The 17,665-nt window shown below is 40.7% G+C and overlaps 1 protein-coding gene across 1 annotated transcript in view; it reads right to left on the bottom strand.

Annotated features, from left to right (window-relative positions):
• Positions 1-5,421: 5,421 nt before the first annotated feature.
• LOC144692025 (scavenger receptor cysteine-rich type 1 protein M130-like) overlaps positions 5,422-17,665 on the bottom strand; it is a 314,365-nt gene continuing 302,121 nt past the window's right edge. The window contains exons 5-7 of the mRNA XM_078560582.1: positions 6,036-6,092; positions 5,630-5,947; positions 5,422-5,477 (exon numbers count right to left, since the gene is read on the bottom strand). Of these exons, the coding sequence (XP_078416708.1) occupies positions 5,422-5,477; positions 5,630-5,947; positions 6,036-6,092 (431 nt within the window). The remainder of the gene's footprint in view (positions 5,478-5,629; positions 5,948-6,035; positions 6,093-17,665) is intronic.

Raw genomic sequence — 17,665 nt, 5'->3', positions numbered from 1 at the left:
TAGAGATCAGAATAATTAATTGTCGAAGTAGCAATGACCAGGCGTTTGTTACCTTACGCCATTTTTCCAGAACATTCGCAAAATGCATTGGAGTGTTTGAAGTGGAAGGGCCATTATCTGCTTATCAAGGCATCCAGGGATGTAAAATGAATGTTCCGGAAGACCTCCAGAAGGCAATGTAACCCTCAGCGGGTCAGTGGGCGTAGTTTCCTTATCCACACACCCTTCCACTCCAAAAAATCTCCCCTTCTCTTTCATTTTCCCAGACGTTAAATATGTCCCATTTGAGGGAGGAGAAAGGAACTCATAGACAATGGAACAAACAGGAGAGCAACATATATTTTATGATCCTTCATTTCAGCATTTTTGGATTCGTTTTGCTCCTAACACAGGTTCCGCCCTTGTAAAGTGCTTTGAGCCTCATCAAATAGTCCGATATATCTTTTAAATATATGCTGACCAGGACCCTAAATTATACTGCCAAATCGCTCCAACTAATGTTCGATTGAGGTCCACCAGACTAATCATGTTATTTAAGTCCACCTATCCAGTACTAAAATACAGTATTTGGTTTGGCTTTTTACAGCCTGATCTTTCTGCATCGATTTTCCATTTTTATTTGTTTCCCTGAACTCCTGAATCCCACGACTTTAATATTTAATTCCGATTCATTGTTACACATCGAAAATTAATTCTTAGTTTATGTACCAGGTTGTAATTCCCCATAATTACTTACATTGAGATTCATTTGCCAATCGTATGGTCCACTGACGCCAACATATTAATGGCTCTTTCTAAAATGCTTTCACCCAGCCCACCACAATTTGGTCAAAAGTTACGTTTAGAAAAAAAATATAGTTTTTATCCAAAGTCTAAAACGTATAGCTAAATTTTGAACAAAGGTGATCCCAGCAGTGACGCGTGTTGAAAACCCATTTCCACTTTCTTCCTTTTCCATAACTACCCAGTATCCCACACTCTGTTTTATGACTTGTAGGCAGCAGTCGACCCATCCTCATAGGTGACACTTGCCTCTATGTAAATGCAATGAATAAGAGAAAACAGTTCCTTTCATGATCACCAGATGTCCTAAGATGTTTGCAGCTAATGGATACTTGTGATGTATCTTCACTAATGAAATATGGGAAACACGGCAGACAATTTGTAACTAATAATTTTCCATGGGCAATCAGAGCGATATGCTAATTAGCAGATAACCTGACTATGTGAATTGGCACAAGTGATAAATATTTGTCACTATACCAAGGGGAACACACAAGTCACCAGGAGAAGACATTTTGGTACCACTTAAACAACGACTCTGAAGGAGATCACTGACTAGAGGGCAACAGCCGTTCAATTCTGCACCAGAGTGTCAGCCATGATATTTCTGTACAAGTACTGGAGTGCAAATGGATGCCGGAAAATATTGACTCAGAAGCCAGATTGACACCCACTGGGCAATAGCTGAGACGTATGCACTTGTCTTATCCATTGGTATATAAAGTGGACATGTTCCAAAAAATAATATTTATCATAACCACAGAATGTATGTCCTCACTGCTAACCTTATCTATGCTGTTACATTTTTTGAACATTTTCCTGAGATTCCTAATGTGAGAGTTCCCATTATGGAGTAGTTGCTGTCTGCGCTTTACGTTGTTTCATTAGAATTGGTACCCTTTTCCTCCTTAGTATCAATTTAATTAGTTTTTCTCACACCAACGTTCAGACAACGGATCTTTTGAACCTGAACATTTTCCTTCGCCATATTTAACTGTACATTTAATGTTAGTTATCTGCCAGGATCGTGGAACTACAAGATCGTGGAACTTGAAATGATCTAGTTATCAGTGAAATTGTGCCTCTACTTTCTTGTACTATTTTTCTTTAATGAATGAATGCAAACTGAACTGAGCAGTGCTTTTATGGTAAGTTTTTTTTAAAACTTTCTCTTTAAATTAATTTTAAATGTAATTTTTCAGTGCTTACCTAATTTTCCAACTTCATGTCCTCTTACCCCTGGCAAATTGTAGAAGAATGTTTTTGATTAATATTTCAAATACTGCATGAATGCTGCTCTTATTCCTTCAGTTCCTTTTTGGAATGCGGTCATGCTATTCTGACCTACCCTTCTATTATGCCGTTAAATATTGTACTAACTTGCTAGACAATCCACGATCATTTCATTGATTAGTCGTTATATTCACCGGAATTACTTCTGTCTTCTTTCTTCGTTTTCTCCCTTATCCAGCTTTGCCACCCCACTGCTTCACACCATTGCTATTCTTCGATATGTTATCGTTATTTATTTTTTTCTGTGTGCTGTTGTTCCCAATGGTTTGCCCCAGTGTTTAACATATTCTTGTTCGTTATTGAAATATATTACCTTGGATTCCTTTGAACATAGTTTGAATGTGTTTTTTTTTCAATTATAGGTATACATAATTTTGAATAAAGTATTCAAAAATGTCATTCTCTTCCCCTGAGATCAGAGGACCTGTAGACTATAATAGTTGGTATGAGCATTTTCTATTCAATAATCCTCTCTTTGTATAATTTAGTCACTCAGATATCCAAAGGAGGCAGTGAGCAGTAGCTTAGGAAGTGGCAAACACCGATGTGCTCACTATTTTCAACTAAATGGCAAAACACCCTTTGAGCAATATTGAATTATGGGAATTTTGAGAAGCTCATTACTCTTCTCACATAACAGATGCAAACGGAAATAGGACACTTTCACATGAGGAAAGTAAGCGGAATGCCAGTTGCTCCCATTCATTGCACTGACTTATAAAGGGGGTAAACGGATTTGAAATTTCCCAGTGCGGATTGGTAGTGCAGTGGAAGTTACAAACCTGAGCCACGGGTCGGAGCGGGATTCTTGACGGGCGGAATATCTTCAATTTCTTCATAAATTGCTTGGTTCAAATCAATTTGTGAACGCCAACCGCCAGTGACATAACCTGATGGAGACAAAGGGGATGGATTAATACTTTGTTGCGTTTTACCTTTGTTTAATAATAAAATGTTTGCAAATGATAAAACAAAGCAGAGTTGAAAGTGAATGCAGAAAGTCAGTGACCTGGCTATGAAGGAATTCTTGTTAAGTAGGTATTTTTATGAGAGACCGCGTATCCTTATGTGTGTGTGTTTGCGAGAGAGAGTCAGAGGCATAGAGAGATAGATGGTATGTGCGTTTGACCGTGTATATGTGTGTGTGTGCGTGTGTGTGTAACCGCATGGACATGTGTACAACTCCACCAGACTAGGGCCCAATTTAATTAAAATTGGAAAAGACGTAACGAGGCATTTTCAGGAGAAACCAATTCCAGCTAATCACTCGGTCGTGAGGCCTACGGGGATTACAGTTGAAGACAAGTTGGGAAAAAATGACTTAAGTCTGCTGACACATCAGTTTGGAAAGACGAGTAAGGAGCTCACGTTTCCTTTATGTATCACATCAGCAATAAATTAATTTGCCATGTGCAGCGAAAAGGAGTGTGATGTTGTTCAGATATTAGTAGCATGTTTTGTTAGGGTACACAATATTCATAAAGTGGTGCCAAAAAAACCAATCAAATGTTCACGTCTCAAAATTGTGGATCGATTCTGGCCAGGGAGCTCGAGATTGGGCATCCGGGCATGGAAATGGAAGGCGTGGACCCACAATTGTTGGATGGAGATCGATTGACGGATACATAATGACTGGGCACTAAGTCTGAAATGCTTCTAATAACCTTCTGATCTATTGCCACTGCAATTAGATTCACCTTGAGCCGCAGTAGCGGTGCATCAATTGGGACGGTCAATGTGGACTGTCAAGTGACACTTCTATTTAAATGTCACATTTCACGGTTTTGCCAAGTTATTTGAACGACAATAGTGGCTAAAATAGGTTAAAATTAGTTTCCAACATGACTAGTGACATTCTTTGAAAAAGGGCAGTAAAGTGAGTCCTCTCCAGGGTGTGTGGAATTAAAAAACCTGGGAAAAAACTGGAGCAAGATTCAGTTGTTTGGAGTGAGAATGAACACAAAAGAAGTGAGTTGTTGTTGTTGGTGGTCAATCATCTTTCTGTCCTGGTACATTAATAAAGGAGCTCCACCGCACATTGTGCTAGGGCCAACCATCTACATCTTCTTCATCAATACCAGCTCTTCATCAGAATGTCAGGAGGGCGGATGGTCGCTGATGATGATTCAATGTTCATCAACAAATCCAAATCCTCGGCTACTGCAGCAGGCCATGTCTACATGCAGCCACGTATTGATAATATCCAGGCCTGATGTTCAAAGTGGCGAGTAAAATTAGCGCCACTCAGGTGCCAGGGAATAGCCACCTCAAAAATGTATAATCTAACTGTCAGCCTTTAACATTCAGTGGCATCGTCATTACTGAATCCCCCGCTAACAACATCCTGGAAGTTTCCATTGAGCAGAAACTGAACTTGATTCCATTTAAATGATGTGACGACAAAATGTGGTTAATGGCAAGGAGCCCTACTGAGGTAACTCAACTCCTGATGTAGCAAATCCTTCCCACCATCTACAAGGGGCAATCATGAGTGTTAATGAGTACTCTCCATTTGCCTGCTTGAGTGCAGCTACAATAAAACTTAAGAAGTTTTTCAACATCCAGAATTCAGCCTTCCACTTTATTTCCTCCATATGCACACACAATAACTCCCCCAACTACCTACGTACAGTGGCAGAAGTGTGTACATTTTAGATGATGCAAATGAAGAAGTCAGCAAGGCTACTTAGACAGGGCCTTCTAAAACCACTTAAACAACCATCGAGAAGCACAAGGGAAGCAGACACATGGGAAAACCACGTCCTAGAACTTACCCTCCAAGCCTCTCACCATCCTGATTTGGATATATGCCAGCGTTCCTGCACGTTCGCTGGGTAAAATGCTTGAACTGCCTCCCTAAAGACACTGTGGGTGTAGCTGCGCAACATGGACTGCAATTGTTCAAGAACGCAACTCATTACCAATTTCTCAAGTGCAACTATGGATGGGCAATGAATGCAGGGCGGCCAGCGAGGCTCAAGTCTCATTCATGTATTTAAATTAAAAATAAAAATATCCGAGATTTAATATGAAGTCAGTGGTAAGATTTCAGTCTTACCTTTCCTTGATGATTGTCTCCGCATTAGCACAATTAGTCCGATGAACTCAAAGATCAACAGGGTCCCGAGTGTTATACCGATCGCAAGAGGGATAGAAATAATCTCATCTTCATTTCCTTAATGAAATGTTAAAGAAAAATTAAACTGGGACACAGAATGTTAGGTTTTTGTAAATGGTCCATCATTCTGAAACACTAAGATTAACTTCAGAATTCTTTTAAACAACAAGATAATGTCAATAATATCAGACCATTTGGGACATTAACCTTGACAGGAATATGACTTATTAATAATCCCAACCTGTGGCTGTGGACGGAGAAGCAGTCAAGGAAAATTCGGGACCTATGGGATATTATGCAAAAAAAAAGGATAGAACTTCAATTTAGAAAGCCATCTATTTTTCATAATTTACAAATTCATGAGTCATATTCAGCGAACAATGACCAACCGCCACTATCCCGAACAAAATCCCCACCGTTCTGCACTACCCTTACCGGAACAAATCACACTGGCGTCCTCCTTGTGATCACAGTCAGGGTGAAGAGACGCTGAGGAAGGACAATCGGATAGAAAGGATTCGCTTCCGGTACATCTCAGCTCATCAAACCAGATATCACCTTCACCCTGGCCAAAAGCGGCCCCTCCTATGGCCAAAAGAGCGGAGCCACAATCCTTCTGTCTGCAGACAACATTAGCATCGGCCATATCCCAAGAGTCATCACAGACCGTACTCGAGGTATTTTTGCTAAATATCTCCACTCTCCCAGAGCAGCTGGTGTTACCTCCAACCAGGAGCCAAATTACACCAGAATCTGTCAAAGAGAATCAATCACTAATATTGCTGCAGACGAATGCAGGTATACAACTCAGATAATTGATATAATAAAGTGGAGCAATCACCTGATTCTCCAACGCAATCCTTTTCACTGTCGGGCTGGCCCTTCGTTATATTTCCCCCTGTTGAGAATGGAAACGTGCTGACTCATTTGGACATCAATGATTGAAATAACACACGATCATTTGAGGGATTTGTTGTGATACCTGAACAGACAACTCCTGCATCTTCTCTGTGATAACAGTTGTGTTGTCCCCACGGGCCTGTCCAACACTGCCAAATTGACGACTCAAAGTGAATTACATTCCATCTCACCGTGCCAAATATGTCCGGATCCCACTCCGAATGACTGAGCGTTGTAGTCAATATATTCCAGGGGGCCGCACTGTAACTGTTTGCAGATCACCTCAGCATTACGGCGATTCATTGCATCCGAGCACACTGTTCCCCATGTCCCATTGTAGAACACTTCAATTCTCCCCTCACAGCGATGCTTTCCATTCACCAGCCGGAGCTCTTTGTGTTCTATCAAGGAAATAAGAAATATCCAGATGGTTTCTGTGATAAATGGAATCGTGACAACAGTGCCCCCTCAACCAAAGTTGTGCCAGATGTGTTCACTGAATAGGGATAATTATTTCAGAAATGTAACGGAGATACATTTACAATTCAATTACACAATCAAGAATAATCAACACAGATTCCAAAAGAGCAATGTATAAAACTTCCAATTCATTGCTCGACTTAAAGAAGTTTCAGAAAGTTTATGCAGAGATAATAATGTTTATATAATCCACAGGGATTTTGAAAAAAAATAACTTTCGACATGTTATTAAAGAGCAGAATTAAGGCTGAGATCAGGGAATATGAAATTAACGGCACGGTAGATAAAGAAGAGTCAACAAGCAACAAAAAAGGATGTACATTGAATAGCAGAAGTTGGGTGCGTGGTGTGCACATGGATTGATGCTGGGAGTCACGTCTGCTCAAGATTAGCATATACTATTTGGTATTTGTAATTGAAGTAAATGTTCAAAAAGCACAAGGGCGTGCAGGTCATACCAGGACATAATCCATTAACTGCAAGAAGACGTTCAGAGACGGCAGGATATGCGTGTCAATGACGGAATAATTTCAGTACTGGTTAGACTAACGTCTTGTTTTTTTGGCACAAAGAAACACAAGAGCCAAACACTTGGGGATTTCAGGAGTATTTTTGCACTCTCTATTACCTCGATGTAAGATGAATGTGGAACTTGGAACATGTACGTTTGTTGGGGCGAATTCTAGTGACGCCTTGAATGTGACGTTTGATAAACACACGAGGGAAAAATAACAAATTGGAACACAGCTCGGGCCAGATGAATTTATAAAATACTTATGTACAGAATAAGCAGCCGTCAGACGCGGTGAGTGGAATGGACAGTGCAGGTGCAGTTTCTGCGCCATTCATTAAAATAACATCTGTATGAAGCTTCTGTAATAAAGGAAATGAGTTCATTTATGTCACCCTTACCTGAGCACATGATCTTCACATCTTCTTTATGAGAACAGTCGTGGAAACCCCAATATGCAGAGGGACATTGCCAGAGATACGATTCCTCTCCTGAACAGTTCAAGCCTTCCAGCCAAACTGGACCTGAGCCTGATCCACAAGAAGAAGGAAGTGTCACGTCCAATGCCTTTCCGCAATGCAGCTGTTTGCAAACTACGTCAGCGTCTGTCAGATCCCAGGAATCATCACAAACTGAGCCCCAGTTCCCGTTGTAATAAATCTCCACTCGTCCTGCACATGGGCTTCCGCTGTCTGACAGCCTTAACTGCATGTGCTCTGATCCAAAAAATACAATATATATCATAATTCTTCGATTACGCATTTATCTTATAACTCAATTGAAACTATTGGATGTTATCCAGCAAAACTAATAAAAACACAATTAACTTGACTGTGAGATGTAACTGATTACATGGTTCAAAAAAGTATTTCGAATAACTTGAACTAAATAATATGTAGTGCAAAGGCCTTTCAGGTGTTCCTACATGTGAGTCTTACCACATTTTGGCTTGCAGTTCACATATTGTGTGCTGAATACAATCTGCGCTGTTTCAAGAATTTAATTTTTCCATATTCATCGTTCTACCCAAACAATTTATGAACATCAATTGTATAAAGCATTATTTTTCCCCTGCATGCACCTCGAACTCTTATTTCACTTTATTTCAGAAAATCTCGCTATTTTGCTTTGATAATATGGAAAAAAAAAGATGATTCCTCAGGTGGCAGGCAGCATCAGTGGAAAAATAAACCAAGTTGACGTTCCAGACAGACATTTCATAGAAGCTTAGCCTTCTGCTGCTCACAGGCCTGTATTTGCCTTGGTTTTTCATGGATGGAATAATCCAGAAATCCCAGGAGCGGCCTGTTGCCCTGAGGAGATCATGAACTGCAATTCTATGAAAACATTGTTAAATTAACACACACATTCGCACCAAGCTGTATCGCCGCTCCCGACACCCACGCGCCTCCCCCTCACAACTCCATCCGCCCCCATGCGAACAACTGCAAAAGACACCCTCAACTGCGCAGTCAGAATTTCGTGTCCTGCAGAAAATTGAGAATTCCGTCGTTAATAAATGCACAACAAAAATACACGTCCTGCTAGTTGATCAGTTCTCTCCGTGCCCACTCTCTCCACGTTAACCCTCCAGTGATAAGCAGTAAGCTTAAAGGAGCTCGACGATCAAGTGACGTGTAATAACAATTTCCTCCTTATCAGATATTTATATTTATGTTCCTATAAAAGTGAACTATTTATTCACCTGAACACAGAACCCCAACGCTGTTACTTTCATTGAGAGACAAATTCATTGCAAATGAGCTGCAGTTGCGGAGATGCAATTCGTTTCCGCCACACTGAATATCATGCACCCACACAGACCCTTCACTATCTCCATACTTTGAAAAGTTATAAGCGGCAATTGCGACACCACATCCTAGTTGCCTGCAGACCACGGTAGCATCATTGATGTCCCAGAGGCTGTCCTGTACTCTGCCCCAGCGACCGTTGTGGTAAATTTCCACCCGACCATCACAGCGGCTTCTGCCATTCGTCAATCATAGTGACCAACTTTCATGTAGAAGAAAAAGGCCACTGAGAGCAACGGTTAATGTTCAACACCATAATGCACATTTTATTCAGCAGAAACGGGACAATAATTGTTGACTTAAATATTGTGACCCTGGAGCCGCTGCGAAGCATATCACTGGGAGCCTGCTGAGCACTCTGAGGCAGGAAGGTGAGAAGCCAGCATTCGTGCTTCGTCACTAGAGCAATGACAGAGGTAGAATGAGGGATTAAGCCCTGCAGATGAAGTTTAAGGATGTTGCGAACAATCTAGCAAAGACCAATGGATGTTTCCATGTGTTTCACATGAAAAGGTACAGGGGCGATGCCCGTCTGGTTTATTTGTTAGGCAGTTATGAACGAATTTGGCAGGGATTTGTAAAGGGGCAGATAATGTTAAAGAGAAAAAACAATCTGCTCAGAAAACTAGAATAGAAATATGGCACTAACGTAGGAAATAAAGTGGTGTTATTCATCATAAGAGCAACAGGGAATGTAATAGGGCCTCAATTAGATTTACCGTTCAGGTGTGTGAACATACATTGTGTAAAAGACTTTCATGACGTGCTGGCGCAGATAGCCACCTCCAAAATTGATTCAGGAGCGATAATGGACAATTGGCTTAGACAAGTCCAGGACTATGCAAAAACTCCAAGGCTCCCTGGGCGATTAAAGAGATGGGGAGTAAGGTGAAGCAGAAACAAAACATGCATAGAATATTGAATTTGGATAATTCAAGTGAGATCCACAATTAATGTAGAATATCCAGAGCGTATAAGAGACTCCCACTGACATGAAAGGGGATCTTGCAGTCTAATATAGGCACAAAGCCGACATCAGTAAGGAAATCGGCACATGAAGGCTGATGTTATGGCTCAGGTGCTGAGTGAGCATTTGGAGTATGTTTTTGCCAAGGAAGAAAATGCTACTCAATGATGGTCAAATATTAAGCAGAGGAAACAAGTTAATGGCTAGATATTTATAAAGGGGACGAATTACCTTGGTTAACTGATGTTGAATTTGACAGGACATATGGGACGGATGAGATGTTGTAGAGGAGGATGTCCAATGTCAGAGCTTAAATCGCCAGATAATGGCCATAATGTTCCAATCATTCTTCAGTGTTGACAACTGAAGTGTCCAAATATTACACCCTTGGTCAAGAATGGGTGTAAGAATAAACGCAGTAACTACAGACCAGTAAGTTTAATATTGTCTTTGGGAAAGCTTTTATTTTTCTAGGAAAATATACCTTGGGGAAGAAGTAACAACCATTTGAAAAAATGTGGGTTAATTAACAAAATAGGGAGGAAATATTTAAGGGACAACCTCATTCGTAGGACTGCCTGGAGTAATTTGATGAGGTTATTGAGAATGTTAATGGGGTAATGCGGTGGGTGTGGTTTGGGGGACTTTCAAATGACCTTTGCCAATTGGCCAAGAAAGTTGCTTGTCAGAAATGTTAGCGCCTGTGGAGTAAAATTAAAAATGGCTGCTTGGAGATGGAATTGCTGTTTGAAAGGGAACAGGATGCCGCGTTCAGCGTTTCTTTTTTCCAGGCCAGAAGAACGGAACATTCCACCTGTCTAGAAACCCTGAATTTCTGTTTGTATATATTAGCCACAGAGATTTGATTGTAAGAGGAACACTTGACTTTTTTAATTAAAATTAGACGGAATTTGTAAGTGTTGTATACTCTGAACAGGATAAAATTCAATCGAACACAGACAAGCTGTTATAACGGAGGGGGATGTGTCACATGAAATTCAGCTCACGTAAGTATGGGTTGGCTCACTTTTGTCGGTAGTAAAACAATGCATATTTAAAGTAGATAACTTTTTTCCCTCAAAACTAACGGATGTCTCAAGTTACAATCATTTACTTGCATTGTGAGTGTCGTCACTGCTGCAATGTTAGGAACGCAGCAGCCATTATGGGCGCAGTAAAATCGCACGAACAGTCATGTGATAATGACCAGATGAGCTGCATTGTTTGATATTGATCAGGGATAATATTGGATAGGACACCGGGAAAGACTCCGTGGTTTCCCTCAAAGTAGAGTCATGGTTAATATTTGTATTAACCACCACTGAAGAAAGCAGTTATGGCATCGATTTTACCTCTCACCTTCAACACGACAATTAATAGAGGCCAGCATTCCCTCATCACTGCACTTCATTCTCAGACTTGACTGCTCTGCTAAATAACTTGAGTCGTGTTTGTACCAGGCCTTGTGCTTTAGAACTGAGAGTGTCATCAAGTGGAGCAAGATTGGCACACAATGGACACGTAGGTGGAACAATGAAGGACGGGATCATTTCTAAAGGAGTTTCAGCAGCTGTGGAACCTTGGGTGAATGTGTACAAATCATTGCAGATAACAGCACAGGTTGCAAAATGGATATTATAGTTGCGAGTTATTTGGTTTATAACTAAGGCACGGAGTTCACGGCAGGGAAGTTGTCATGGTTCACTTCGGGCTAAACTGGATTAATCTTTCTATTTATCAGCTATATACATTAGGGAGGGTTTGATGATATTATAAAAATGCAGAAATGCTTCATAATATGGTTCTGGAGATTATAAACTTACTTTCTCTCCATAGTTTGGAGAAGCCACAAATATTTTACTTGGAGAAGGAATGCTGAAATCCTCAGGGATCTGGACAAAATGATACAGAAAAATTGTTCCGATTGGTGGAAGGATCAAGAACGACTAGTACCGAGTTATGGCGATAGGCAAAGTGGAAATGGTGACGTAACAATGCTTATTTAGCATGGTGCGTGTAATTAGTTTCTGCAATGCATTGCCTGAGAATGTGGTGGATGAGGATCTGCAAAACACTGTCTGAAATTGTAATGAATGAGGATGTGCAATGCACTGCATGAGAATCTGTTGGATTAAGGTGTGCAATGCTCTGCCTGGGATTGTGATGAATGAGGATCTGTAATGAATTGACTGAGAATGTGGGAAATGAGGATTTGGGATGCAATGTATTAGAATGTGCTGTATGACGATTTGCAATACACTACGTAAGATTGTGCAGGATGTGGATCTGCAATGCAAAGCCTGAGAATGTGGGTATGGAGGATCTGGAATGCACATGTATGAGAATGTGCTGGATGTAGATGTGCAATGCCCTTTCGGGGAATGTGGTGTATGAAGTTACGGAAGGCACCTTCTGAGAATGTGGTGGATTACAATCTGAAATACACTGCCTGAGATTGTGGTGGATGTGGACCTGCAATGCACTGTCTGAAAATGTGGCGTATGTGGATCTGTATTGCATTGTCTGAGAATATGTGCGGTGGGAATCAGGGATGCACTGTGTGAGAATGTGCTGGATCACGATCTGCAATGCTCTGTCTAAGGTTGTGGTGGTTGAGGATCTGCAATGTACTGTTGGGGAATGTGGAGGATGAGGGTATGTAATAAACTGCCTGAGAAAGTGAAGGATGAGGACATGAAATGCACTCTCTGAAAATGAAGGTGATGAGGATCTACAATTCATTGTCGAGAATATGGTGGATGAAATATCAAAAGCACCGTATATAAATGTGCGGTGAGGATCTGAAATGCACTGCCTCATGATGTGGTGGATGAGCATGAATCGTAGAATTAAAAATTTAAGTTGTCAGATATTTGAATGGAAAATAATACAGGATTGTTGTAAATTTCCAGGTGTGTGACTAGGTGAGATAATTTTGCAGAGATCCTGCACGGACATGACATGCTGAAATGTTGTTTTCTGTGCTATAGCAAAATTATCTTGCTCGATTATTAGATAGACTGAGAGGACTCACCCGAACACATGATGCTTGCGTCATTTCCATGTGAGCAGTCAAATTTTTCCCCGGATGTAACCGGACACTCCATCAATCGGGATTCGTTCCCGCGGCACCTGTAATTTTCCTTCCACAACGGGCCGGTTCCCAGCCCAAAGGGAGAAACTCTCGGGATTTCCTTTACAGCCCCGCACTGAAGGCTCTCACACACCACACTGCCGTCTTGTAAACCAAAGTGAATATCACACAGCGTCCCCCACTGCTCTCCGTGCAGCACTTCCATCCGGCCGGAGTACCTGTCCTCACCACCAACCAATCGGGGTCCATGCTTCCCTATTTTTAATAAAAATAAGGGCGAAAACAATTTGTACGTCAGCAGTTGAATATAAACATGGCAAAACAAAAAATGAAGAAGTGATGAAAATTGATAAGATCGTGTTGCACTGTACTGTTTACACATCTTGCCATTTGAAACCAACCAAAATGCGATAGGCCCTTAACAGAAAGTATCTAGTTGCTCAACGTAGAGAGATCATCCAGAAAGAGCTAATCGAATTTTGGACTTTGTCTCAACAGCTTTGAAATACCAAAGAGAGGACGTGACGTTTCAGTCATACTGACTATTGACCAGACCCAACCTCTATAACAGCTGTCAGATTTGGACAGGGCCCTCAGAAAGTATATATTAATCTTGGAGGGGATGCAACGTTGAGACGAAAGGTTTATAATGCGATTAAGTATTGTATTATGTTTCCAGTTTGAACAAAGACGATTTGAAGCTATTTAACCTGATAGGATTAGGGATGATTAAACTTTGTTTATAATTTTAAAAGGATTTCAAACACATGAGAAAGAACCACCAGTCCATCAATCCAGAACAAGAATGCTCAAGGAATGAATTTGCTTTTGACGGGGACAGGAACATATTTGGCAAGGCCTGCATCCATTGCTAGTTCCTAAATCCCCCTGAGAAAGCGGTTGAAATCCTTTCACTTGAACTGCTGACGTAGGCATGTAGAACGTTCAATTGCAATGCTGCTACGGATATGATCCCAAAATGTTGAACGCGAAACCAGAAAGGAAATTTTCTTCTAAACATTTATCTAATTTGGGTCAATTCATTGAAACCCCTTTCTAAAATAATGCGACCACCGTTAACTATTAATTCACCAACTTTTATAATCAATGAATTCTGCCTCAGGTTTGGCGGACCGACCACGGCTTGAGAGTTTTTTTTTCGATAATAGATGTTTTTTTTTTCAAATGTGAATGATAAATCTATGTACGGTGCATGCATCAAAATAGCAATAATAATGTGCTAATTTCAGATAATGTAGAAGTTACTGACTGACAAATAATTGCGTTATTCCTGAGTCATAAAATGCGACAGTGAAATATAAAGACGTGCTTAGAAATGAAAATATTAGAAGTAGACAGCATCGGCAGTTTCTCAGTTTCTGAAACGTTTAGCAGAAAGATTTTTCGTCTTTCGGAATTGTTCTACTCACCGGAACAGCTCAGGCTGACAACGTTTATGTGGGTGCAATCGTTTTGATTTACAGGAGAGCTGGGACAGTCCATCAGTCTTGTCTCATTGCCTTTACATTCAAATTTAGCGCTCCCTAAAAGTCCAGTGCCCTCTCCAAAATAAGCGACTTTTCTCACGGACACTGCGACTCCACACTGAAGCTGATGGCAGACCACACTGGCGTCATTCCAATCCCAGTGAAGATCGCACACTGTTCTCCAGGTTATACCGAACTGTATCTCCAGTCTGCCCGAGCATTGGGAATCCCCGGATACTAGTCTGGGAAATATGTGATCTGAGTAAAAACAATTCATGATAGCACCAATCATTATCAATTTTCTGGATATCCGTTTAAGCAAAACACTCATGACGCCTTCCGTTAATGGTTTCATTCCGGCACAATACCGATTACGCTAAACCCCACCTTCCTCCAGAAGTTATTGCTTGAAAAGTGGCCATATGCATTTTTAACACACTTAGATTTATTGCGACCTCAGTTTCGTGTTCCTAACACGCATTCTATATGCAGAGAACTTGTCTAAGCATCTATTGAGAGAGATGTGCATTTTGACGTCAAACAATTTCTGCTCGTCCAGCAGCCATCTTCCTTCATTCCCATATCATTCTTACCCCGATTCCCTTCCAGAAACCAGAGACCGAGGCGCGGCCTATGAAGTCCACTAACATTCTGCCTACACTGAATGAAGCAAAGATAATGTGACCCTCTCCCTCCAACCATAACATCGTTCAACCCAACACACCTGCACACCTTCGATGAGCAGGCGATAGATCTCATTAATGAAGATCAACCGGAGAACGATTTTTCACAGATGGTACTAATTGGCACTAATTTCCGAATATAAACTAGATCAGGTGGCATCCAACACCCCCACCCCCTCCTCCCCGACCCCCAACAATCCCTGGGAGAAAACATCCGATCACCTGAGAAAAACTCTTCATCTTCCATTCCGTATTTTCTATCGAGTTGTATTTAATAGGTTTAAATAGATATATCTTCTCAACGTCCCAATTTAGCTACTTTTACTACCTCTGGCCGCTCACTTTGCAATCCCCTCTCTTGAATTTATGCGACCCACTCTTCAGAACATCTACAAATATAGAAGCGACTGCAGCTTTCTCTTCATAACAATTCCAGCGCGTAACTCTTCCCTGTCACGTGGCGACTGGAACTAAACATATTGGAGACACGTTGGCGGGCCAGAACATCGATTGGATTAATCCAGGAAACCTAAATTTCCTCGAAACCTTAGAGTTTACAATTTGTTCGGCTGGCGTTTATTATTTCGTCGATGGATCACATTGACGAACAAAGACATGAAACAACCTATGGCATGAAATGATCGTTCCGAGAATATCTTCCTCGTGAAAAGTTACGAACACTGGAAGCGCAAAGAAATATTAAGAGTCCTTTTGAATAGGTCAGTAAAATGTAACGGTCACATACATGGGAAAACAAATAGCTCGCGCTATTTTAGCATTATAAAGGTATTGACAGCTAGAATTTAAAGAAACAGATCACTAGATAACGATGTACAGTTCTGGTAACCAAGCCTTAGATTGAATACGCTGATCATGTAAGGACTCCAGTTCGGCCTCCCCAGAATTTTCCCAGTCTTCCAAGTGTAAAATTGATAATCAATGTGCAAATTAATGGCAAGATATCGATACTCCATCTACATTCACTCTCATCCTCATTCGGGCCCCACATCTAGTTTAATCAGTACAGTGAAAGGCGATGATAAAGCAACCTCATTGAACGAGACCAGTCTTCGCTGGCCTCGGCAATTAATCGCCAGTAACCTTCCACCATGTAGCCTGAATTACGTCGTATAACGTAGGGAGAAGAGATAAAAACAAAAATGAACCTCAATAATAATGTTTCATTTGATCCAGAACAGCAATTGCACTGACGGATCCATAAACATGTTTGGATTACAGAGTATCAGATCACTGCCTTCCATCAAGGTTATCATCGTTGTTCATGGACCGTTTATCCATTAACGAATGTTGCCTGCCTATCCCTTTCACAGTGTTAGTGCTAAAATCTTACTGGTGTGAAACTTGAATATTGTCTGTACGTAACCCTTACAGAAACGAAGTGTTTTAGCATCTTCTGTTTTTTTTTTTGGTTTCCACAAACCATAGTTACATCGTTTCCTTTTCATTTAACAGTAGGTTGTCCGTACTATCGTGCAAAATAAAAGTTAAAAAAAAAAACTAATTCCGTGAGAGTCCATGTGGAGTTAGCGGACAACTAGTAGAATTAATTCCAATCTGCACAGCAAACACACACCAGTGATTGGGGATTGAGGTTAGATATTCAGACGATCACAAAGGTAGAAAGTTGTGTTCCAGCAGGACTGATGCCAGGAACAGTATTGTTTACGGTTTATAGAAACAGATTATCCACAGCAAACAGTTCAAAATTAGTGTTTCAAATCAAATTGGAAGCGCAGTTGAAACTCAGGAAAATTGAGGAGGTAGTGAAGAACAATAATTACAGAGAGAGATTAAACAGTAAATGCAAACAAAAACATCGCAAAATTTGTACTTAAATAGAAAATGAATGCTATGATAGATAAGGGTAATGCATTATTTTTGCTACAATTAATTCAGAGGTCATGTACTCATTGGAAAATCAAAGTACAAATTAGGTAGATGCGCCATCGATCTCCGTGACTTGGCCTTCATTTCTGGAGGGAAAGAATTGAAAAGCTTGATAGTTTCCTTATATTTCGGTCAGCCCACTCTTACGCTGCCGGAATTTTACTGTCCTACCGAAGTCAATGGTCACTTGAATAGCTCGCTGCCATTTACACCCAAGCCACTGCCGCAAAGGAGCCGTCAAATTCAAAGTGACGCCAGAGAACTTGAAAATTATTTATGTGGATTTTGACAGTTCTATGAGGAAGGTTTGCGGAAGGGAAAATAAATTGCCTGGGTACATTTGTTTTCACGACAGATGGTAACCGGATCACCGACATGATAAATAACTTTATGAGGATAGAACAAGTTGACAGGATAGACGATCACTAACTGTGCGCTAATGCCATACTTGCAACCTTAAAAAAAAATTTCTAAAATTCCCAAATGGAATCCGGCGAAATATTTTTACTCGATAGTTGTTAGAATATGGAACTCGTGGCCACAGGAAATGACGTGATTGACATGGATGTATTTAAGATATACGAAAAGATGAGGGAGAATGGAGCCTCAGGTTATATTGATGGAGATAGA

The sequence above is a fragment of the Cetorhinus maximus genome, chromosome 16 (genome assembly GCF_964194155.1).
Source record: "Cetorhinus maximus chromosome 16, sCetMax3.hap1.1, whole genome shotgun sequence".
NCBI lineage: Eukaryota > Metazoa > Chordata > Chondrichthyes > Lamniformes > Cetorhinidae > Cetorhinus > Cetorhinus maximus.
The sequence above is the reverse complement of the archived record's forward strand: the minus strand, read 5'-3'. Positions and strand labels throughout refer to the sequence as shown.